The sequence below is a fragment of the Rattus rattus genome, chromosome 6, assembly GCF_011064425.1.
Source record: "Rattus rattus isolate New Zealand chromosome 6, Rrattus_CSIRO_v1, whole genome shotgun sequence".
NCBI classification, from domain to species: Eukaryota; Metazoa; Chordata; class Mammalia; order Rodentia; family Muridae; genus Rattus; species Rattus rattus.
The window spans coordinates 62401997-62425148 of NC_046159.1; the positions used below are offsets into that span (position 1 = coordinate 62401997).

Consider the following 23152-nt stretch of genomic DNA (forward strand, 5'->3'; position numbering starts at 1 on the left):
GAGCTTACTGCTCATGCAACGTATCTGTACAGTCTCTTTGCTTTTTGAATAAAGTCTCTTTGGCTCTTGGCAATGTATACATGGTTTCTCAATTCTTTTAATAAGACACCAAGAACCTGGAAACACCCAGTCTTGACAGTGACACTAAATAACAGACTTATGATTGACAGGAGCTGGTAGGAGACAATGGTGAGAGATTACTATTTAATGGGTCCAGAATTTTAGTCAGAGCTGATGAAAACATTTTTCAATGAATGATTGTGATGGTTGCTGTGCATCCATCATATGAACACCAAGTCTCATTGAACAGCAAGCATACTTAAGATGGGAGCCCAGTGTGACAGCACATGACTTGAGTCCCAACAATGGGAAAGCAGAGGCAGGCAGATCTCTGTGAGTTCAAGGCCAGCATGGTCTACAGAGTGATTTCCAGGTCAGCCACCGTTATATAGAGAGATCCTGTCTGAAAATAATAGATAGTAGGAGCTGGAGGTGGCTTAAATGGACTTGACGATTAAGAGCAAATAGTGCCCTTATAGAAGACAAGAGTTCAGTTTCCAGAATCCATATCTGGAGGCTCAGAACAACTTTTTTTTTTTTTTTTTTTTTTTTTTTTTTTTTCGAGCTGGGGATCGAACCCAGGGCCTTGCGCTTCCTAGGGCAAGCGCCTACCACTGAGCTAAATCCCCAACCCCTTCTTTTTTTTTTTTTTTTAAAGATTTATTCATTTATTATATTTAAGTACACTGTAGCTGTCTTCAGACACACCAGAAGAGGGCATCGGATCTCTTCACAGATGGTTGTGAGCCACCATGTGGTTGCTGGGAATTGAACTCATGACCTCTGGAAGAACAGTCAGGTGTTCTTAACCGCTGAGCCATCTCTCCAGCCCCTCAGAACAACTTCTAACTCCAGCTCTAGAGACTCTGATGCCCTCTTCTAGCCTCCATAGGTAACATACCCACATGTACATAAACACATGCACACACACACACACACACACACACACACACACACACACACAATTAGAAAAGAATCTTTGAAAAGGGAGCTAAGCCAGTAGCTTTCATGAACCCATGAAAACAGAGGGCCAACCTACAGGACCTGTTCTAGTTTGCTTCCTATTGCTGTTGTGACCAAAACCAATTAAGTCTCACCCTAGAGGTGTTGCAGGTGTGGCTACTGTGTCACATGTGCATTAGTGGGTGTCAGAGAGGAGAGGGGCTATGTCTGTGCTCAGTGTTCTGACCTGTGAACATACTGATTAGTAGCCTAACGCTCCATGAAAAAAGCAAGCCTTTGACTGTAGGCTTAGATTTTTTTCAAACCTACTTTATTTAGGATTCTTAGACACATGCAATGAAGCACAGAGAAGAGAGGCAGAACGGGAGACTCGGAGGTAATAAAGAACAGCTGGATGGGAAAAGCCAGTGATGCCACCTGGGACCATGATGGCATCCTGGCCAGTGCTGCCACTGGGGACCAGAGCTGGGTCGATAGCCCTGAAGCAGCAGGGGTTTGTTACCACCAAAGGCCAGACTGAAGTCCACAGTCTGGGTGCTACATGGGGATATGTTGATGTCTGAGGACTGTGCAGAACTGTCCCCATTCCTGAAGTGAGCACCAAAGGAGCTAGCCATGGAGGCCTGAGAGGAAGAGAACTGACCCCAGTCCTATTAAGCTACAGAACTCTAGAAATCAGTTCCACACACTGCCCAGGAAGCACAGTAGAGCTGGCCCTAGCTGTGGAAGTTAGGGGTGAGGGAGCCAGCTCTTGATGGTGTGAAAATGAAAGAGCTGGTCCCACTACTTGTCTGATGCGTGCCCTTTGCTATCTATGGCGGGAGAGCTGGCCCTTTCTCTCATCTTCTGCAGCACTCAAGAGAGCAGACCCTTCACCTCACTTGGGCAAGATAGTAGAGCTGGCCCTGAATGTAGGGGGTTTCTGATGGAGTGGGTCTTGAGGGCATGAGGGTGGGAGAGCCAGCTTGCCTCGTCTGCTGTGCAGTGGAGTTGGTGAGGGAGAGATCACCTCCCCTCCCTCTCTTGTAGCAGGTGGGAGAGCTAGTCCTGCCAGGGTCATGAGAGCAGGAGAATTGTCCCTGTCCCTTACCTGCTGCAGCACTAAAGAGAGTGGGTCCTGAACATCACGTGGGCAACACACTACAGCTGGCTCTGGGCATGGTGGGTGCAGGTGAGCAGGCCCCAAAAGCATGAGTGTAGGAGAGCCATCCATCCCCGCCTCTTGTCTGCAGTACTGTGGCAGGAGAGAACTGGCTCCAGGGTCACAAGAGTGGGAGAATTGTCCCCACTCCTCACTAAGGCTCAGGAGAATAGCCTTGCACCTTGCCTGGGCCAGAGGGCTTGATAGTAGGAGAGCCATTGCAGGCCCTGCATCTCACCTAGACAACACAGTAGAGCTGGCTCTGTTGGCAGGGACTCCTATGAGCCAGCCCTGAGGGCATGTGAATGGGGTAGCTGACTCTGATTCTCGTTGGCTGTGGTATTGGATGGGCCCACCCTAGTGGTGTGGGTACAGGAGAGCTGGCAGGCTCAGATAACTCTCAGGCTCAGATCTAGTGCTTTAAATGGGTCCATCTCAACATCTACCCAACTGATGAACTGCTGGAGTCCAAAAAGAGGATGGTCCTACAGATCCGAAACTATAGGCTCTCTATGACTCCAGGCAACAACAGGATGTCTGAGAGAAATCCTAGTGAGGCTCCAATATTGAGGCCTTGTACCAGACCAACAATTCATTATAATGAACATTTGCAAGCAAAGATTTGTGGCAGAAGAAACTTAAGCAGAAACTATAGAAGAATAAAATACTGCTTACTATTTCACTTACAGGCTCATGCTCATTTAGCTTTCTTATACAGCCCAGAATTACTTGCTTAGGGAATGGTGCTGCCCACAGTAGGCTGGGCTCTCCCATGTCAATTAACAATTAATATGATTCCCCACAGACATGCCCACAGGTGTGTTTGTTTTTGGCAATTCCTCAATTCGCAGGTGACTTTAGGCTGTCGAGTTGACAGTTAAAGCTAACTAGGGCAGGAACTGAGTATGCATGGATTTGGGTATCTACAGATGGGAGTTTCAGAACCATCAAATGAAGGTTTAAACTTGAGTAGGCAATCTTCAACGGAATGTAAACCTCCGTAACCACACAGCTTCAGAACTAATGAGGCCACATAGGAGAGATTCTGGAGATGTGCACCTTAGTGGCTCGTTCCCAGTCACCACTTCTGCACTTAATTTGTGCCTCTCTGTTCAATGTTGTCTTCAGAGGGTTCATAAATTAACCATTCCACTTAAAATAGCCATTTCCTGGCCATTCAGTAACTCTGCCTTTTCTTTGTTAGCACTTGTTGACACTTGAATAATATTGGGTCACTTCTTTGCTACCAGTCAGAGCTCTTGCACACAATCCACGTTATCTTCATTCGTTTGGCTGAATTATTAACATAGAGCCTGAAATGCTGTAGATGCTGCTAACATTTACTCAATCATTGAATTTACTTAAGTATGTATTTACTATTAAGTATGAGTTTAACATATTATATATACATATATTATATGAAATGCATTCATTTAGAGTGGTATTTGGGGGTTTGAGTATTTTCCAAATTTCTGTTCATATGTGTGTTTACTGCACATGTGCACGTGAACCATATGTGTGTCTGGTGCCTAAGGTCAGAAGAGGCCATCAGATCCTATGGAACTGGAGTTATAGACTATTGTTAACCATCCTGTGGTAACCAAACCTGGGTTCTGTGCAAGAGCAACCTTTGGGCCATCTCCTAGGGTAGTCATTTTGAAAAGTGGTACAATTTATGTAGACAGAAAACCCTGGTTGAGGTAGAAGAGCCAGACTTTGGGGTCAGATCATCTTTTGTTTATCCTGTTTTCCTGGTTACCAAGTTAGAATTTCTACTAGACAGTTGTAAATGTGATTCTAGGTGGATACAAAATGGAGTCAGATACAGTTATTAAGACTCAGATCCTAGGGCCTGGAGAGATGGGTCAGCCATTAAGAGAACATACTGCTTCTGAAAGGACTCCTACTCAGTTTGCAGCACCCACCTTAGGAGCTCACAACTGCCCATAACTCCAGCTCTTATAGGCTCCTTTTTTTAAAAAAGCAAAGCACAGAAAAGAGCCCATCTCCTATGGGCTGCAGATGGTGAAGTAGTTAAAAGCACTTGCTGCTCTTGCAGAGGACCTGAATTTGTCCCAGCATTAGGAAGCTCACAATTACCTATAACTTTAATTCCAAGGAAATCCAATGCCTTTGGCCTCCATGGGCATCTGTACTCATGCTTACCTACACAGGTACACACATAAACACACATTAAACACACACACACACACACACACACACACACACACACAGACAGAGGAATTTGGGCCTTCAAGAAGCTCAGAGGGTAAAGGCACCTACTACTGAGCCTAGCCATTAGAGGTTGATCCACAGCACGTACATGGTCAAGGGAGATAACAGATTTCTATAAGGTGTCCTCTGACTTCCTCACATTACCACATGAATAAACAAACAAATGTGTACAATTTAAAAAAATCCATCCATTAGAAGTAGATTGGTTGAGAAAAAGAATGGGTGATAGACCTGGAGTACATAAGGGACCAATTATGGGAGAATATCCTTTAGGAGAGAGGAGGAAAGGTTAATGTTAGATGATGAATTTATCCAAGTATCTTCATTACTTGAAAATATCCAAATATCTTTATCTACTCCTTTACTAAACCTACATGTTGTGTTGTGGTTGTAATTAGCACAGTGGGTGGGAGGAGAGAGTTGTATGAGGAGTTTCTTTTTTTAAATTCCACTTTAATAAAAAGATCTGTGTGCACGAGTGTTTTAACTGCAAGTCTGTATGTGATGAATACCTTGGAGGCCAGGAGAGGGCATCTGATTCCCCGGAGCAGGAGCTAACTGGTGGTTGTAAGCCACCATGTGCTGCTGAAAACTGATGTCTTCTGCATTAGCAGCAAATGCTCTTAACTGTTGATCCACCACCAATATTCTATTTTCGTTTTTTGGACATAACTTAAGGTTTGGATATTGTCTTAGTCAGGGTTTCTCTCCCTGCACAAACATCATGACCAAGAAACAAGTTGGGGAGGAAAGGATTTATTCAGCTTACACTTCTGTATGGCTGTACATCACGAAAGGAAGTCAGGACTGGAACTCAAGGGGGTCAAGGAAGCAGGAGCTGATGCAGAGGTCATGGAGGGGTGGTACTTACTGGATTGCTTCCTGTGGCTTGCTCAGCTTGCTTTTCTTTTTTTTTTTTTTTTTTTTTTTTTTTTTTTTTTTCTTTTTTTTCGGAGCTGGGGACCAACCCAGGGCCTTGCAGTTTGCTAGGCAAGCGCTCTACCACTGAGCCAAATCCCCAACCCCTCAGCTTGTTTTTCTACAGAACCCAGGACTACCAGCCCAGGGATGGCACCACCATCAATAGGCCCTCCCACCCTTGATCACTAATTGAGAAAATGTCTTACAGCCGCATCTCATAGAGGCATTTCCTCAAGGGAGACTCCTTTCTCTACGATAACTGTAACTTATGTCAAGTTGACACATTAAACCGAATGGACAGAACAAATCTCTCTCTCTCTCTCTCTCTCTCTCTCTCTCTCTCTCTCTCTCTCTCTCTCTCTCTCTGTGCGTGCGTGCGTGCGTGCGTGCGTGTGTGTGTGTGTGTGTGTGTGTGTGCCTTGTTTTTCTGAGACTTGGTCGCACAATGATTTCAGGCTGGCCCCGAGGAATTTGCGATTCTCCTGCCTCAGTCTCGAGCCTGCTGGAACTGAAGAAGTCAAGTTTGTTTCTAAAAACGTGGAAGTGTCCATTTCTGTTCTTCCAAACTCTTAAATAGTCCCACATTTTAACCTCGCGACTTAACACAAACAAATTCCCGCTCTCAAAACTCATCTCTAGCTAGTGGACAGCTGAGGAAATCCCTGAGTCTGACTCTTTCATAGTGACCTAGACAAGTGAGACTGGCTTCCAGCTTAGCCAATGGACGAAGCCGGAGCAGAAGCCGTTGTAAACAAACCCGGAGTCGTCGCGCTCCGGCTCCTCCCCCAGATGGGGGGGTGATTCATCCCTAGGATGGAAATCTAGGCGTGACCAATGCTTCTTCAACCAATCAGAGATGGGAATCTCCAATGAGGGCGGAGCCAATGGACAGACGTTAAGACCAATCACAAGCTGGAACTTCTGAAAGAGCTGGGCGGGCATTGTTTCACATTTAGACCAATCAAAACGAGGTAAGTGAGCGGCATTCTCTGCTGTCCAATAGATGAATGGGGCGTTGTCCGGCAGCCAATGACTGGCGCTAGGGGGCGGGGCGAGACGCGCGTGTGAGGCCAAGGTACCTCGAGCGTTTGTGCGCCGTGGCTCGCGCTCTCAGGAGGCGGCGCTGTGCTGTGGTACAGACCTCGGGGCGGCGTTGTCCGCGCGGCCAGGTGGGTTCAAGCGTCCGGGCTGGGTCCTCTGGCCATCCGGGGACGCACACAGCCCCACTCCTCTCGGGCTGCCCGGGAGTGCGCAGAGCCCCTCTCCCCGCGGGCTGTCCGAGAGCGCGCAAAGCTCCTTCCCGGCGCGGCCCGGGCCCAGGCCGTCCGACGCTCCGGCGCTCGCGGGCCAGCTCCTCTCACCTCATTCTTTTTCACCATCCTTGCTATGACCTGCCGACTCCGGCCGCCTCTCCTCTCTCTTGCCTTCCGAAAGGTTCACCCTCAACCTCGGCATTTGAGCCCCATTTTCCCTGGAAACTAACATCTCTCACTTTGCTTTTTGTAGGCACCTGGGAGGGTGAAGGCGAGAGGCAGATGACGACGCTGAACACAGGCTCTACAAGGTTCGGAACTGCAATGGGCTTGCTTAATCTATCTCTGCCTCCCCTTACATGCCATTTAATCACTCTCTTCTAGAATCTTTGTCCTCATAAAGTGCTTTTGCTCAAAACTGCTGAAAATGCAGGTGAAAAGGCTTGCCAGCAGCAACCAATTTGAAATCTGTTACGTGGATGGAACGGGATTCTGACACAGCTTAGAGCACTAATTTACACTCTAAGGAGGGGCCTGGTTATCCGGACGCCCATAAGATACGGGACATATGTGATTATCACACACAACCTCTGAGAGAATTACAACAGCTCAGAGGCTACCTTCAGCATTGTCTTTACAGAGAATTTGTTTGTGCCTCATAGTATGGTAGTGTTTGGCTTCCTGTGGTGGTTCTAGCCATATGTTTCTAGATGGTCTTTCACACCGTCTCACACCCAAATAAAAATATGCCAGACATTTCCTGCGAATAAATTAACTCATCACTGGTCGTTTTAACTGAGATTTTAGAAATTGAGGAATATTAGACAATAGGGGTTTTATTTTGGAAGCTAGAGGAAATTGAGTCCAAATTGAATAAGAGTCTAGTACTTTGGGCCGAAAGGGAGGGAGAATAAGAATATATATGTGCCCAAAACTGCATCGTTCTCATGTTATCATTTTCATGACTATATCTGAAATTGTTTTTCTTAGTTCTCAAAAAAGGAAAAGTAAATTGTAGTTTAGCATCAGGTTGACTGTTGTGGATTTGATAAGCTTTGCTTTACTAATATCCAACTTGTAGCACATAACATATAGTTCCTTGTGTTTTGCTGTGGTAAGATTTTTTTTTTCCATCGTAGTAGAGAAAGAAGTCTGTTAGAGGGAATTAAAAGCAGCTTTCACTGTTAGGTGACAGCATTGCCTCATAGGCCATATGTTTGAGCCATATTAGTGAATCACACTGGAAAGAACGGGATCTTGAAACTCTTGTGATTTATGTCAGTTATAGCAGTTGTCAAAGTCATGGGCAAGCTACAGATCTCTGAGTTGCTCACTGTGGTAAGTTGGCATTTGAAGATCAAATGTACCTACCATGTCTTTGATAAATCTGTGCTTAGTGGTTACTTGGTTAGAAATTTAGAAGATGGTAGCTTGTACTTCCTCCCCTTGGTCTTAAAGTTTAGTAGAGGAGAAACCTATAAGCCAGGGATTAAACTCACAGAGAGTTCTGTAGTTTAGGGTGTAGGACACAAGAGAAACCCTTTCCTCCATGTTCAAACCTCAGCGCCTTCCTCCAGACCTCCTCAAGTGCATTTCCTTAACCTTTGTGTCTTATATAGATCATAGTCTTACATCCTGAAAACCACTTATGTGAGATTTTGTTCCCTATGTTTTACACAACAGAAAATGATTTTCACAGGTGTGATTTTCCCACTAACAGGTGCCAGAGTTAAAACACAAACTCTGTCCATTTAACACCAAAACTAGAACTTAGTAGGAAACTACCCACTATTGCTCTGTCCTCTGGCATCTGTGAGCACCAAACCAAGAAGGTCCAACTTATTCCACCTTAGCTTAGGACAAGGGCAAAGAGCAAGTATGCTGCTATCAATATGCGTGACTTCGTTTTCTTTTTTGTGACAGATACCTGACAAAAACAGCTTAAGGAAAGGAGTTCAAAGATTGAAGGGTCTATCATTGCAGTAGGAGCTGGGGTCCCATTGCATCCACAGTCAGGAAGTAAAGAGAGATGAATGCTCAGCTCACCACATGCACTCAAATGTACCAGCTTCTGATGCTGCTCACAATCTGGGTGGGTTGGGTTATCTCTCCTCCATTAAGCTTTATGTCATACCTAGAGGCATGGTGATTTCCATGGTGATTCTAAATCTAGTCAAGATAGCAATGAAAATTAACTATCATACCAAGAATGACTTCAGAGGTACCACAAGTATTAGTTTGGGGGTTAATATGCAAATTTTAGCAAGAAAGAAGATTTGCATCTGAGAATTGTACTTGCGAATGATCCCTAGTCCTCATTTCATGGTCCTTCTTTCCTCCAAATTCATCTCGGATAGTCTTTTAGTGTATTGGGGAATTTGTTCACTTCTTCATTCATTCTACTGTACTCTACTTTAGATGATAGCAAATGAGCTAGAGATTAAGATCCTGCCCTCTTGTATTTGAGCCAGAAAGATAGACAATTAGGACTCGAGTGGGTGAAATTAGAATTATCTCATCTGAGTTGACACTAAGTGTACTCTTTCTTGATTCAAGACCCATTTCTGCTTTTACAGTTCCTGATGTTGTGGTGATCCCCCCACCCCCGACAAAACTATTCTGTTGCTACTTTATAACTACAGTTTTGCAATTGTTATGAATCATAATGTAAGTACCTGATCTTTGATATTTGACCCTGTTCGACCTCCAAAAGGGTCATGACCCACAGGTTGAGAATCATTAGTTTAGAGCAACAGTTGGTAATATTTAAGATAGGTTTTTAGTCCTGAGTACCCACTTTCTCATGCTTTGTCTATCTAACATTTATATCTTCCAAAGAAGACTTAAAACTACCATATCTTTAATCTTTTTTTTTTTTTTTGGAGCTGGGGACCGAACCCAGGGCCTTGCGCTTGCTAGGCAAGCGCTCTACCACTGAGCTAAATCCCCAACCCTATCTTTAATCTTCTAAAACAGTAGATTCCTATTAGGCAGAATTTTGAGTCAAGCCAGGTTCTTGGTGCTTAATCTCCAAGTTTAACCTATATATTGTCTTTAGCTGAGGTACTGAGTCCTGGTCTGGTCTCACATGAACAAAGAAAAGGGGTTGGTCTCATGTCTTTTCTGTCTCATATACTAGTATATTTGAATAGGATTCTGGAGACAGTAGGCTTCTGTGTAGACACCTATCTTACAAGATAATAGATACTGTCAGATAGAGCATCTAGCAAAATGGTTGACACATGTCAAATATTCACTATATCTTTCTCCTGGTGCTGTATCTGGTTGTGGTAGAACTACTTGTTCATATGGCTCTCTTCCTGAGTATACTGAGCTCCATGACAACAGGCTTCACAGTCCCATCCCTCTACCTTTGATTCTTAGTTGAGAACCTGATACATAGCAACTATTCACAGGTATCTGATCTGGGACTTCTCAACTCCTCCTGAAAGGCTTTCCAGATATTATGCAAATAGGTTTCCCCTCATACTCAGCCACCTGTCCCAATCCTTTCTTCTTCAGCACACAGACCATCTTTCTTCCTCTGTTACTTCATAGAGTACCATGGTTTACTTCTGTGGTTAACATTGTACTGTAACAAACAGTAATGATGAACACAGTCACACACCCAGTTCATGCTTATACACCCTTGATGAGGCCTCTACAATCACTCAGATTGGATTCCCAACTAGTCACGTTTAGTAGGCTGAAAGCGCCATTCCTAATTTTTTTTTAATTTATTTGTTTATTATATATAAGTACACTGTAGCTGTCTTCAGACACACCAGAAGAGGGCATCAGATCCCATTACAGATGGTTGTGAGCCACCATGTGGTTGCTGGGAATTGAACTCAGGACTTCTGGAAGAGCAGTCAGTGCTCTTAACCACTGAGCCATCTCTCCAGCACCCCCAATTCCTAATTCTTATTATATACAGTAACACAAAGCAAGACTTCTTTGGATGAAGCCAGTATACCCTTATGGGATGTATATTTATCTCATTAAAATGACTAAACTCCAAACATTAACCTATTTCTCAACATACACAGCAGGTATAAAATAAAAACTACTGTGTGAGGAAGGTGTCTCTATGCAGCGCTCTATAGGTTCCCATTGTTTTGTCTCTTAATTTGTGTGTGTGGGAAGCCCAGTGGTGTCGCACTCCTTTATTTACAGCACTTGGAAAGAGAAGCAGACAAATCTCTCTTGTGTTTGAGGACAGCCTGGTATACAGACAGGACAGCCAGGTATATAGAAAAACCCTAATTGGGGTGGGAGTGGGGAGTAGAAAACCAATTCAAGCAAAGTAGGACCCACTCATCTGCATGTCTGTACAGCACCTCTATGTGCTTGAAGAGCACATCCTAGAAAACTCCCCTCAGCAATCTGCATGTCACTGCATTTTACTCCTATCTCTTACTTTTCATTACATGGTAAATCAGTTGTTGGTCTGTCTGTCTCTGCTGTGTGAGCTCTATTTATAGTGAGTTTCATATTTTCAGCACTTAAAACAGTGAATGATGCATGGGAGATTCATAGTGGTGAGTGAGTAAACGACTTCACTGTGTTACACACTGAAGAACTTAATATCTGCATTAATAAATTGTTATAGAGGGGGTTGGGGATATTTAGCTCAGTGGTAGAGCTCTTGCCTAGCAAGCGCAAGGCCCTGGGTTCGGTCCCCAGCTCCGAAAAAAAAAAAAAAGAAAGAAAATAAATTGTTATAGACCCCTCAGCACCAACCAGAGTTTACATGTTTTTGTTTGTGTTTGTTCATTTGTTTTGAGATAATGGCATGTGGCCCAGGTTGGCCTGGAACTCTGTGTAACCAACATGCTAGGATTACAGGTGCATGTCAGTACACTCAGCTACAGATAATTTTTAGATTTTTATTGTTTGCTAGAGGAACTGTGTGAACTGAGGCATCAATTGCAGGATGTCAGGGTGAGGAGAAGAGGAGCTCTGGAAGCCAAATCTCTATATAGAGGAGTTCTGCTTCAGTGAGCTTTTCTGGCTTGTCAGTTCTCTAATGTCTGTTTTCCTTTTCTCAATCTCTCTTTTCAAACTGAGCAGCTAGGTTTTGAACCAGCATTTGGACAAGATGTTCATTTTGTTCCCTCATCCCAGAGAAAAGTTTGGGTGGGGAAAGGGAAAGGAGAATTAGATTGTAGGCTAGCCACTGTTTTAAAGTCTGGCAACACATCAGAAACAACCCAGGCATTTTCTAAAAAACAATCTAGGTTTCTTGGGCTTCTCTAAACTGTCTTGAGTTGTAATCCCTTAGTGTGGAGCCTCAGAGATTATGTGTTTAGAAACTTCAGTATTTATGTATGTGTGCCTGTGTATGTATTTGTGGATCAGAGGTCAGTGTTGAATGTCTTTTTGAGACAGGTAACTCACCACATCTGTGTCTCATTGATTCGGCTAGATTACCTAGGTGGTGAGCTTCTGGGGATCTTCCTGTTTCTGCCTCTCCAGTCTTGGGGTTACTGGTATTTTACCTAACTCAGGTCCTCATAATCAAGCACTTTGCTGACAGCCATCTCTTTAAACCAGTGACCTAAAGTCATTTTATATAAATATCTTGGTGCTAAGTCTTGGATCAAATTAGTGCTGGTCTGTTGTGGATTTTCATCAGTCTGTAGAATAAGAAAATTAACCATATGGAAGGTGAATCTGTAGAGGCTCTTAAGCCTGTAAGGCCAGATGAGACTCAGTTCTGAACCATGTCCTTTTTGTTGTATATGATACTCTGAAGCTTCTAGGGCATCACTATTAGACATATTCATACTTCTGAACAAATAGGAATATTTGCACCAAGTGGGTAAATGAAGGTACTACATCAGTTGAGGTCAAATTTTACTACCAACTAAGTCCTGACATGAAATATGAAATACATGGGATAAAAATTAAGTTTTTATAGCTTTTGGGATATTAGAATTTCTTATAAGAAACATTCTGAAACTATTAGCAAGCTTCATTTTCTTTACCTTTTACTTCCTGGCCATTTGTAGTATTTGAGAAAAATCAGTTTGTTTTCATAGCTTTTCTGAAACTAAACAGGTAGTAATTAAGAGCATGGACTTATTAGGTGAGGTAATACATGCAATTAATTCCAGATGCCCAGGAGGCTGGGGCAGAAAATGGCAAGTTTTCAGCCAACCTGAACAACTTAATAATACCCTATCCAAAAAATAAAACAAGCCAAGTATGGTGGTACCTTCTTTTTTTAATTCCTGTACTTGGGAGGCAAAGGCAGGCACATCTCATTCAAGGCCAGCCTGATCTACATAAGTGAGATCCAGGTTAGCCAGGATTACCCAGTGAGACTCTTAGAATTAAAAAAAAAAAAAAAAAAAAATAAAATAAAAGGAAAGGAGCAGCAGTATAGCTCATTAGTAAGACACTTGCTTCCAGCATGGGCTTCAGGAAGGAAATACGTAAGCTAAAGTCAGGTACTTCCATAGGTGAAGTAACACCTCAGGCCAGATTCACTGCTCAGTGACGCTGGATAGCAGAGGGCTTTCCAGAAGAGCCTGTGAGAGGAGAACAACCAGCAAATACTTGGAAGAGCTGATACTTTAATCTGGATTTTGGGTGGTTCACTTGTTTTGTTGTTTGTTTGTTTGTTTCCCTACATAAGTTATCCATAGAGGGCTTCTCTTTCTAAAAGGTCAGCATAGTGGTTCTCAACCTTCCTAAGTGCTGTGACCCTTTAATACAATTTCTCATGTTGTGGTGACCCTCCACCTTAAAATTATTTCATTGCTACTTCATAACTCCAATTTTGCTACTGTTACAAATTGTATTGTACGTATCTGATATGCAGGATGTCTTCTTTTTTTTTTTTTTTTTTTCGGAGCTGGGGACCGAACCCAGGGCCTTGCGCTTGCTAGGCAAGCGCCTACCGCTGAGCTAAATCCCCAACCCGCAGGATGTCTTATATGTGAACATCTCCTCTCCCCTCAAAGATGCTGGACTTACAGGCTGAAAATCTTTGGTCTAGTGGAACTTGGTTTAAATGCTTTCTCACTTCATGATGGCTTTAGTTCTGTTCTTACAGTTTACACATTCCAAGGCTCAAGCAGTTTTTCGAAAAGTCCTGAAGTGTAGTCCACATTCCACGACTGAAGCCTTTCCCTCTCTTAAAACCTGTCCATCCCTGATTGATTTTGTCTTCCCTGTCCTGTAGCACAGGGACACACTCTTTCTGGGAGAGCAATTCTGTCCTGACCTTGGCCTGCTGGACAGTAGTTAACTTTGAAAGTTTGTCCCACTTGAAATATGGCTCTTGCCAGTGAACTTTATTATATATGTTATCTACTATGTTCAGTCTCATTATAATGTATTTAGGCTCTCTTCTCCCCTCTTAGCTATGATACATTTTTTTTTTTTTTTTACTCAAAATCATATCAAATACAGTGGTCATTTGAGTGAATTTGTTGGTCTTGGTAGTGAAGAATTCAGATGATTTGAGTTCAGATGATTCCACTGTGGTAGCTTTTGTGTTTGGCCTTCAACTCACAGGAGAAGATCATTAGCCACTCATGTCATTGAGGGCTAACTAGTAACAAAAACACATAAACATTTTCTAGAAGTCAGTTTTAAGTAACTAAGCCTGTCAGAAACATATTGTAGTGGAGAGACATCAGTGTTGGTCATCAGCAAAATGATGACCCTTGAAAGGCACAGATGCCCTTCTACCTAAGAAGGGAGATTTAGAATACTGGTAACATCTGAGAAATGTCAGTCAGAAAATCTTCTACTGAGGCCCAGGAGGTGGCTACACAGATGCATGCTAGAAACTCACTCTCAGGAAACCATCACTGGTATAAGAAAACTATTTTTTTTTTTTTGTTTTACATTTAAAAAATGACATTGTTTTATTTTCCCTGTCAGGCGTGGGCTGCATGTGTGGTAGGTGTGGTGGGCTCAGTGCAGGTGTGGATGGGAGAAGGAGTGGAGGAGGCGATGACTTCGTGGCTGGAAGGGAATGGAGAGGGTTAGATACGCTTCTGGGAAGTCCGGAGGAAGGACTCATGGCATGCTATAGCTAAGCCGCCAATAAGGTTGAGAAACTCTTGGAAATCTAGCTGCCCATCGCTGTTGAGGTCCAGCTTCTTCATCATGCGGTCGAGGACACCGGGGTCCTTCTGGTTCTTCATGAAGGCGGCCAGCTCTGTGTTCATGAAGGAAAGGAACTCAGTTTTGGAGAGATGACAGCTATTTCCATCCTTCCCACTGTACTGGAAAACAGCAATCAGGGACTCGATGCATCTCTCAGTCTCTGTAGGCGTTTTTGCCAAGTTGAGGAGCGAGGCCCAGCTGCGACTGAGGCTGACGGTTGCTGGGACAGGAGTGGCCGAAAACTATTTTTAATACAAATAATTTGAGTCCTATTTTCTCAAGTGTGTGGTCAGGTGTCAAATGGAGATGATTACAGGGAGATCCTTGACAGAAATTATTCAGACTTCTAGAGTGGGGAAGATCCTTAGCAGAGATGTATTCAAACTTCCATTGTGTCATTTGAGACAATTTTGCTTTTGTTATCAGTTGAAACAGAGATTTGGTGAGAAAATAATTTACATGTAACAATTGCCTTTTTAAAAAATTAGTCTTCATTAAAACAACATCATTTTACACAAGAGTATATTTCATTTTGAATCTAAGCTGAAGAAGTCAGAGTCCCTCTGCTGACCCCTGTTTGATGTTTGATGTTTTTCTGGAAAGATGATTGACTGCCTTCAACTAGAGAAAAATTGAAGGCTAGATACAATCTTTTTTTTTTTTTTTTTTTCTTTTTTTTTTTCGAGCTGGGGACCCGAACCTTGGGCCTTGCGCTTGCTGGCAGCGTTCTACCACTGAGCTAAATCCCAAGCCCGGCTAGGTACAATCTTAAGATTAAATATTAGTTAAGTCTTTTGGTTCTACCTTTGGAAGTGCTTTTAAGTGCATTATGGAGCCTATTTTTGTATATAATTAGTAGGATAATGTCACAGTATCTTTGGGCTATTGTTTATAAAAGTCTGTAACAGTTAATAGGCATTAAGTTAAAAATAAAATAGCCAGTTGTGGTAGTGCACACCTTAAACCACACTCTAGAGGCTGGGACAGATGGATCTCTGTGAGTGGTCTGGTCTACAAAGTGAGTTCCAGGACAGCCAGGGCTATATGTATAGTGGAACCCAACCTTAAATAAAGATGAATGAATAAACAAACAGCTGAATGGATGACAAAGAAAGAATGAATAAAGAAATAGATGTCTGATTGTGCAGCTATAATAAATATCTTTGACTGGATATTTACAAAGAACAGAAGTTTTATTTCCTTGTAGCTCTGTATGTTAGGATCAAGGCAGTGACCGGCTTGCTTTTCTGGTGAGGCCGTTTTGCTTACAGAATGGCATATTTCATCTTCTCTGCTGTCACCAGGTATAAGGCAAAAGCATGAGAGAGCCAGATACTGTTTGAAAGCTTTTAATCCTAAGCCTCATCCCTTCCTCAAAAGGATGCTCTTTCTTACTGCTATTATGTGGTAAGTCAGCTCCTGAATTTTGGATGAACTACATTCATATCATAGCAATAATAAATTAATAGATATTATAAAAGAAATGACTAAATTAATAAAATTAGGAAATATTTAGTAAGTTGGATAAGGCTTCTTAGCTGTGAATTCCCATGATGGTGTGTGCACTTATAGGCTTATTGTACAAGCACATATGTGCACATACAGAGGCCAGAGGTCAACATTAGATATCTATTGTTCTCTGCCTTATTTTTTAAAACATCATTTTTCACTGAATCCAGAGCTCCTTGATATCTCAAGACTGGCTTGCCAGCCCGCCCAGGGATCCTTTTCTCTTATATCTATGCCCAGCCTTGAGATTATAGATACATACCACTGTATCTGGCTTTTTTACATAGGTGGTAGAGAAGGATTCAGGCTCTTTGTGCTTACACAGCAAGTACTGTACTCACTGAGTATCTCCCCAGCACTTAGCTGTGGGTTGTTGTTTGTTTCAAAGATTTCCTTAGATGTTAGTTTGAAGAATGCCAATGTGGGAACTGCTGTTGTAGAAATTTTACTCTAGATTTTCTATTCCACACAGAGTTTTACCACTATATTAAGGGAATGGCCTGTAGTCTATTCTACAGTCCCTCTATAAGAATGATCTATGGCAAATTAACAAGCAAAAATGACAGTGTTGGCTTAGACCTGACAAAGCAGAATTGGAAGGGGTGCTGGGGGAGCCTTGTAGAAATGCTTTCAAGTGATATGTTCCTTACTAAGAACTATGGACCAGAAGGATGTGCTTTCTCAATGCTTGTCAAATGCTTTTTAATTCTGTATGTTTTGTGTTCTTGGCTCTGGTCCAGGAACCTGCCTTAAACTCGTGTTTGTGATTCTTCCTTCCCAGATGGACTGTATCAGTCTGTCACTGTGGGGTGCACTGTAACATCAGCAAAGAAGTTATGTTTCATTTACACCATCTTTCTAATCTGGGAGTCTTTAATTTAAAAGCTGCCTTTATAATTCATCTTTGTTTTTTGTTGTATTTTACTCTTAGGAATCACTTAAGTGATTTTTCTCAGTTTCTTGACATTCTCATCCATTAGTAATTCTTTTGTTATTTGGGGGTGTTGTTGTTTTACTTTGATTTGATTTTTAAGGGAGCAGTCAGGGTATTTCTGTATATATCAAGGTAACCTGAAATTGGCAACCCTTCTATCTCACCTTTCCTGGTGTTAGTAAGTTTTTAAAAGTTGGTGTGTGTTGGTGTGTGTGTGTGTGTGTGTGTGTGTGTGTGTGTGTGTGTGTGTGTGTGTGTGTGTGTGTTTTACTACTATAGGGCTTCTCACATGACAGGAAATGGATCTGTCACTAAACTATATTTCCAGGTCCTATTTATACTTAAAATTATTTTAAACACAAAACTCATTAAGTTACTCACTCTGATCTTGATGTCACTATAGTACTATAGTTCAGTTAGGCCTTGACTTTCAATCCTCTGTCTCAGCTTTCTGAGTAGCTGGAATTACAGGCCAATACCTCAGACCTAGCTTTGTCAACTTATAATTAGAGGACAGTTGTGTTTCCTGTGTTTTTGACAAGCACATCAAAAGTGTGTTTGGAAGTGTTTTGTACTAGGTAGAGGGTAACCAGTGGAGTGTTTGTGTCTGTGGTCAGAAAAGGAAAGCCTGATAGGATGGTTCTGTATTTGTTTTCCGCCGAAGTCTGTGCATCCTCTCATAAAAATGGAAATGTGGAAGATAAGATCATTTTAATTAGGGGATATCTGGGACTTGGTTTTTCAATCTCTGCACATTGGTTCATTTTAAAATGAGCCACTCTTCCTGCTTTTATCTTGCCTGGGCCCCTTCCAAATGATGAGTTTGTAGTATGTGTAAAGAAATACTGTCAAATATGAAGAGAGAAATATTCATAGTATGAAGTAAAATATGGCACATAAAACAAGTTCTCCATAAAAGGCTCATGAAGTTGAGTGTTACTATTGTTTGTTTGAGACAGTGTCTCTTTTTGTAGCAAAGAATAGCTTCAGACTCTGATCTTCCTGACTCCACAATGCTAAGGTAACTGTGTAAACCATCACACCAGGCTATAATTTTTTTTTCTTTCTTTAGTACTATAGATCTAACCCTATATAGTATGTGTCTTCCAGCACCTGACAAGATGAAGTAGGTGAATTTCAAGTTCAAGGCCAGCTTGGACTACATATAGTAAGACCCTGTCTCAAAAACAAAACAAAACAAAAAAAAAAACCATGTGTATGGAAATGACCCCGCGCAAATAATTAGGAGAAACCAAAAGGTAACCAGGAAGTTGGAGTTTGATAAGGTGGTTTGGCAGCTGTGTAGTAACAATACTGCCACAGGTTGGAGTGTCTCATATGGTTCTGTAGGAGATGATCTCCCTCTATATGCTCTTCCTCTTCTGATTACGTGCTCATCATGCCATCATTGGTTACCAGGATGAATCCCAGGCATTTGGACTTTAGATCACAGGAACATCTTATTCAAAAATAACAATTGGGCCAAGCATCGTGGTACAGATCTTTAATCCTAGCGTGGACTGGTGGATCTCTGTGAGGGCAAGCCAGCCTGGACGGTGGGAGCCATGGTGAGACCCTGAATGATGATGATGATGATGATGGTGGTGGTGGTGGTGGTGGTGGTGGTGGTGGTGGTGGTGGTGGTGGTGGTGGTGGTGGTAGTGGTGGTAGTAGTAGTAGTAGTAGTAGTAGTAGTAGTAGTAGTAACAGTAATAGTCTATCCTCCTCCCCTCCCAAGACCTAGACTATCCTTTATTTCTTTCTCAACTAGAGCCTTCTGCAGTCACTCAAACATGCACTGACCGTACCAGCATAAAGATAAAAGCTTCTGCTAACCTCTTGTCCCTCTAGGTCCCACAAAGGCCTGCTACTTCCTTTGGAATCGGTTTGTCCCACTCCTCCTTTGTTTTCATGGAGAGAGCTCTCATTCTGATCTTAAGTAGCCTCCATGTTTCTTTCTGCCCTCGGTAGAAACAGAAACTTCTCAGCTCCTTTTGTTGTTATTGTTGTTTGTTTGTTTGTTTGTTTGTTTGTTTTTTAAATTTTCTAGGTATGGTTTTAACTGTGTAGCCTTGGCTGCCCTGGAACTAGCTCATAGACTAGGCTGGCCTTGAACTCACAGAGACCTCTCTGCATCTGCTTCCCATGTTCTGGGTTTAAAGGCATGCACCCGTTCAGCTGCTTCTTATTCAACCTTTCAATAGTCTTCAACATCCATAAACACTTAACTGGATGTGTATTAGTATCTTACAGCAGCTATAACAAAATCTCTATAAACTGGTGGCTTAAAATTGATTCACAGGGGCTGGAGAATGTCTCAGCCAAGTAAGAACACAGACTGTTCTTCCAGAGGTCCCGAATTCAATTCCCAGCAACCACATGGTGGCTTACAATCATCTGTAATAGGATCCAGTGCCCTCTTCTAGTGTGTCTGAAGACAGCGACAGTGTACTCATACACATAAATTGAATAAATAAATCTTTTTAAAAAAACAAAAACAAAACTTATTCACAGTTCTGGAGGCTTGTAATCTTCCAAAGCAATGTATCTGAGACCCACAATCCTTAATGGCTCCAGGGAAGGCTCTGTCCTTGCCTCTTTCAGCTTCTGTGGGTATTGGCCCTTTTTAAAAGAGATGTCACTCTGGGCTCTGCCTCCCTGGTTACATTACCTCCCCTTTCCTGTCTATACTCACCCCTCTTGTGTTTCTTTTATAGTAACATTTATTAATGTTCACTTGGATAATTCCAGATGGTCTTTGTCTCGGGGACCTTCATTTAATTACATCTACAAAGTCCCTTTTTAAAAATAAAATAATAATTACTGATTCTAGACTAGCATTTGGACATATCTTGATGAGGATGGGGGTTAGGGGGAGGTGCTCACTTATCTGAGTGCACTGGATTTATCTCATCTCAGCTTCATTTTCATGTTGTCTTCCTCCACCTGATTCCTTCAGGTCCTGGCACACATCAGAGCTGGGTCCTCTTTCCATCTGTTTTGCTCTTTCCCTCCATAGTGTCATTAATTACCATTTATACAAATGACTACTCCACCTGTCTGTGTTTAGCCAGGCTTCCTTCTGTTCTTGCTGTGTGTAGCCAAGCCTCTTAACATCAGCACTTGAGTGGTTCAGAGGCCTTGCAGATTTATCATGTCCACACATGAGCTTAGCTGTTTCTCCCACCCGCCACTAACACCCAAGAAAGGTTTGCTCTTCTCAAAGTTCTGTAGCCAGTGAACAACTACCATCCTCCTGGATCCTTGGCAGTTCCCTAGTTCAACCCAGAAAGCCTCTTTTCCTTTCACTGCCACCATCCTAACTCAGCAACGCTGGGTGAGTCTCCTCAGTGATGTGCCCTCAGCTCTTATCCAGTTCCTACACAGCAAAACAAAATTTGAACCATTTTGCTTTGTTTCTGAGAATTCCTTACAATGGCTTCTTTGGTTTTAAGATAAAGCTCGAAGTATTTCTTGTGGTCTTAGATCCTGTAAGTTCTGGCCATGTTTACCTTCCCATCTTGTCTTTCTTCTCATCCTCCTGTGTGCACAGCTATCTTTTTTGAGTTTCCAAAAGTTCTCTCCATGATGAATCTTTGAACATGTTTTTCCCTGCTTTTACTCATTGCTAACTAACTTACATCCCTAGGTATAAGTGAAATTGCCCACTCCTAGATTAGATTGCCCCCACCTTGAGAGTTCATATAGTCTTTTTATTTTCCCTTTTATGGCACAAACTATAGTAATTCTGTTTTTTTTGTTTGTTTTGTTTTAGTGAGTATTGCTACAGGCTGGCCTGGAGCTGGTAATCTTCTTCTTCCTCCTGGGTGCTGGAATTAAGGCATGTTCTACCACACCTGACTCATAATTATTCTTATTTATTAATTTTTCTCTTGAGAGCACATATGTGCCACCAGGGCAAGAGCTGTGTATATTGTCAAGACAGTAGCCTAAGTAGACTCAGATTTTAATGAATGAATAAGTTAATAACCTGAGTTGCTAAGATGTCATTTAAAGGGGTATATTTGGAATAAATTTAGCAAGAGAGACAGACAGACAAGGTCTCACTGTGCATCTCTGGAATTTGCTATGTAGAACAGGCTAATCTTGAACTGGCATAGATCTGCCTTCTCTGCCCCCATTCCCAAGGCATGTACCACTATGCCAGCTCAAAATAAAATTTAGCTAGCCAGCCTGAATGGAGTAATGAAACTAGAAAGTAGAATAACTTGTGAGTGCGCCAGTATGTCCGCATGCGTACACTTTGACATGGGCTCCATGCAGCCCGGGCTGGCTACATTTTCCATGTAGCCAAAGATTATGTTATACTCCTAATTCTCCTGTCTCTCTCCTGAATGCCAAGTTTACAATTTTGTTTTATGTGATGCCAGGTATTAAATCCAGGACTTTGTTAGAAAATACAGTTGCTTTTATTAACTCTTCAGTACACTTTGTTAATAATAATTTGCTCAAAAATACTAAATATTCATAATGGAAAAATTGTAACCATGGGCACAATGCAGATTATAGCTTCTAAAAGGCCAGGAATGGTACTCAGTGGAGCATTTGCCTGGCAAGCAAGATGCCCTGGGTTTGATTCAATAGTTCCCACATTATAGGGGTGTGTGTATGTGTGTGTGTGTGTGTGTGTGTGTGTGTGTGCGTGCGTGTGCGTGCGTGCATGCGCGTGCATGCATGTGCGTGCGTTCGTAAACTAAATTTGGTTCAGAGAACAGTCAGGTTTGTGTGTGTTGATCTGAGAGTTAATCATGTTCAGAGTGTTGAACTGGCAAAGCATATATTTTTAAACATTAAGAGTCCTGAGGCACGGTAAGGCTGGAAACTGGGACCTCTTTTTTAAACTCTTGACTGTAGTCATTCCGGTGTTTCATGAGTGCAGAAGTCATTCAGGTCTTGTACAACCTCTGTGCTACCTCCTGTGGACAGGGTTGCATACCCTGAATTTACTGTGCTTTCCTGGCATTAGCCATAATGACATTTGCCATTGTCAGCATGTTTCCTGTTAGTGGTTTGAATGTAAAGTGTCTTCCAAAAAGCTCATGTGTTGAAGAATTGGTCTCCAACTGTTGTCACTATTGAGGTAATTAGATCACCAGGATACTAACTTCATCGGGGAATTCATCTGTTGTTGATTTCATTGATCATTGAACATAAGGACTTTGAGGAAGTCAGTCACTAGAAGTGACGTCTCTGTTTCCTGATGCTGTGAGGTGGAGCAGTTTTCTACTATGCCCTTCTGCTGTGATTTTTTTTTTTTTTACTGTGGCACAGGCCTAAGAATAGTGAAGCCAACTGGCAATGGATTAAAATCGTGAGCCAAAATAAACCTTTCCTCTTCTAAAATGTTTGTCAAATATTTTGTCAAGACATCAAAACTGAAAGAATAATTTTCAAATTGTTCTTGGATATCTGTCGTGCAGTCTAGATGCAGGCTAGACCTAAAATCTGTCTCGTGTTAAGTCTGATCTTGGAGCACTCCTTGAACACTTTCCTACTTCACACTTACATGTTACCACATTGCTACTTAAGAATTAAAACAGCAGATATATACTCTGTGGTGAGGAATCTAGGAGTCCAGTCCTGTCTTCTTCCTGATAGTCTCGTGAAGTTGCAGGCAGGCTGTCAGCAGAGGCTGTGCTTGACAAAGCTTGAGTGTGGGAGGATGTTCTTCCAAGCTTACACACAATTGGCTCGCTCCCCTGTCAGAGGGCAGCTCTGTTGTGGCTGACTGACATCGTGGCAGATACTCTTACTCTTAGTCTGGTTTATGAAACTGAACATTTTCTTTATCACTGACAGCCATGGGCATATTTTTTTCTTCATCCCCACTACGTTAGACTTTCCTCAGAATGTGTCTTGCTGTGAGAAAGGGTCCTGTTAAACAGTGCAGACTGACGAAATGGAATATCCAGGAACAGCTCATTGTTAATATCCAGGAGCATCTGGGTGGTAAGCTGGGGAAGCACTGTGGACAGAACAGACATGAAA

The 23152-nt window shown here is 42.3% G+C and overlaps 2 protein-coding genes and 1 non-coding gene across 3 annotated transcripts in view; 2 read left to right on the forward strand and 1 right to left on the reverse strand.

The window, feature by feature from the left end:
• Positions 1 to 23152, forward strand: part of Paip2b (poly(A) binding protein interacting protein 2B) — a 36706-nt gene that overhangs the window by 671 nt on the left and 12883 nt on the right. The window contains exons 2-4 of the mRNA XM_032907230.1: positions 2123 to 2194; positions 6364 to 6489; positions 6827 to 6884. Coding sequence (XP_032763121.1) covers positions 2123 to 2194; positions 6364 to 6489; positions 6827 to 6884 — 256 coding nt within the window. The remainder of the gene's footprint in view (positions 1 to 2122; positions 2195 to 6363; positions 6490 to 6826; positions 6885 to 23152) is intronic.
• On the forward strand, positions 1152 to 1280 carry LOC116904709. Its single transcript, XR_004388404.1, has one exon. It is a non-coding gene; the product is annotated as a small nucleolar RNA SNORA17 (small nucleolar RNA).
• Positions 14431 to 21450, reverse strand: LOC116903599 (protein S100-A11-like). The gene is made up of 2 exons (XM_032906241.1): positions 21405 to 21450; positions 14431 to 14920 (listed from the first exon to the last, which is right to left on the reverse strand). Exons 1-2 carry the CDS (start codon positions 21448 to 21450, stop codon positions 14577 to 14579), a joined length of 390 nt encoding a protein of 129 aa, XP_032762132.1. The 3' UTR covers positions 14431 to 14576.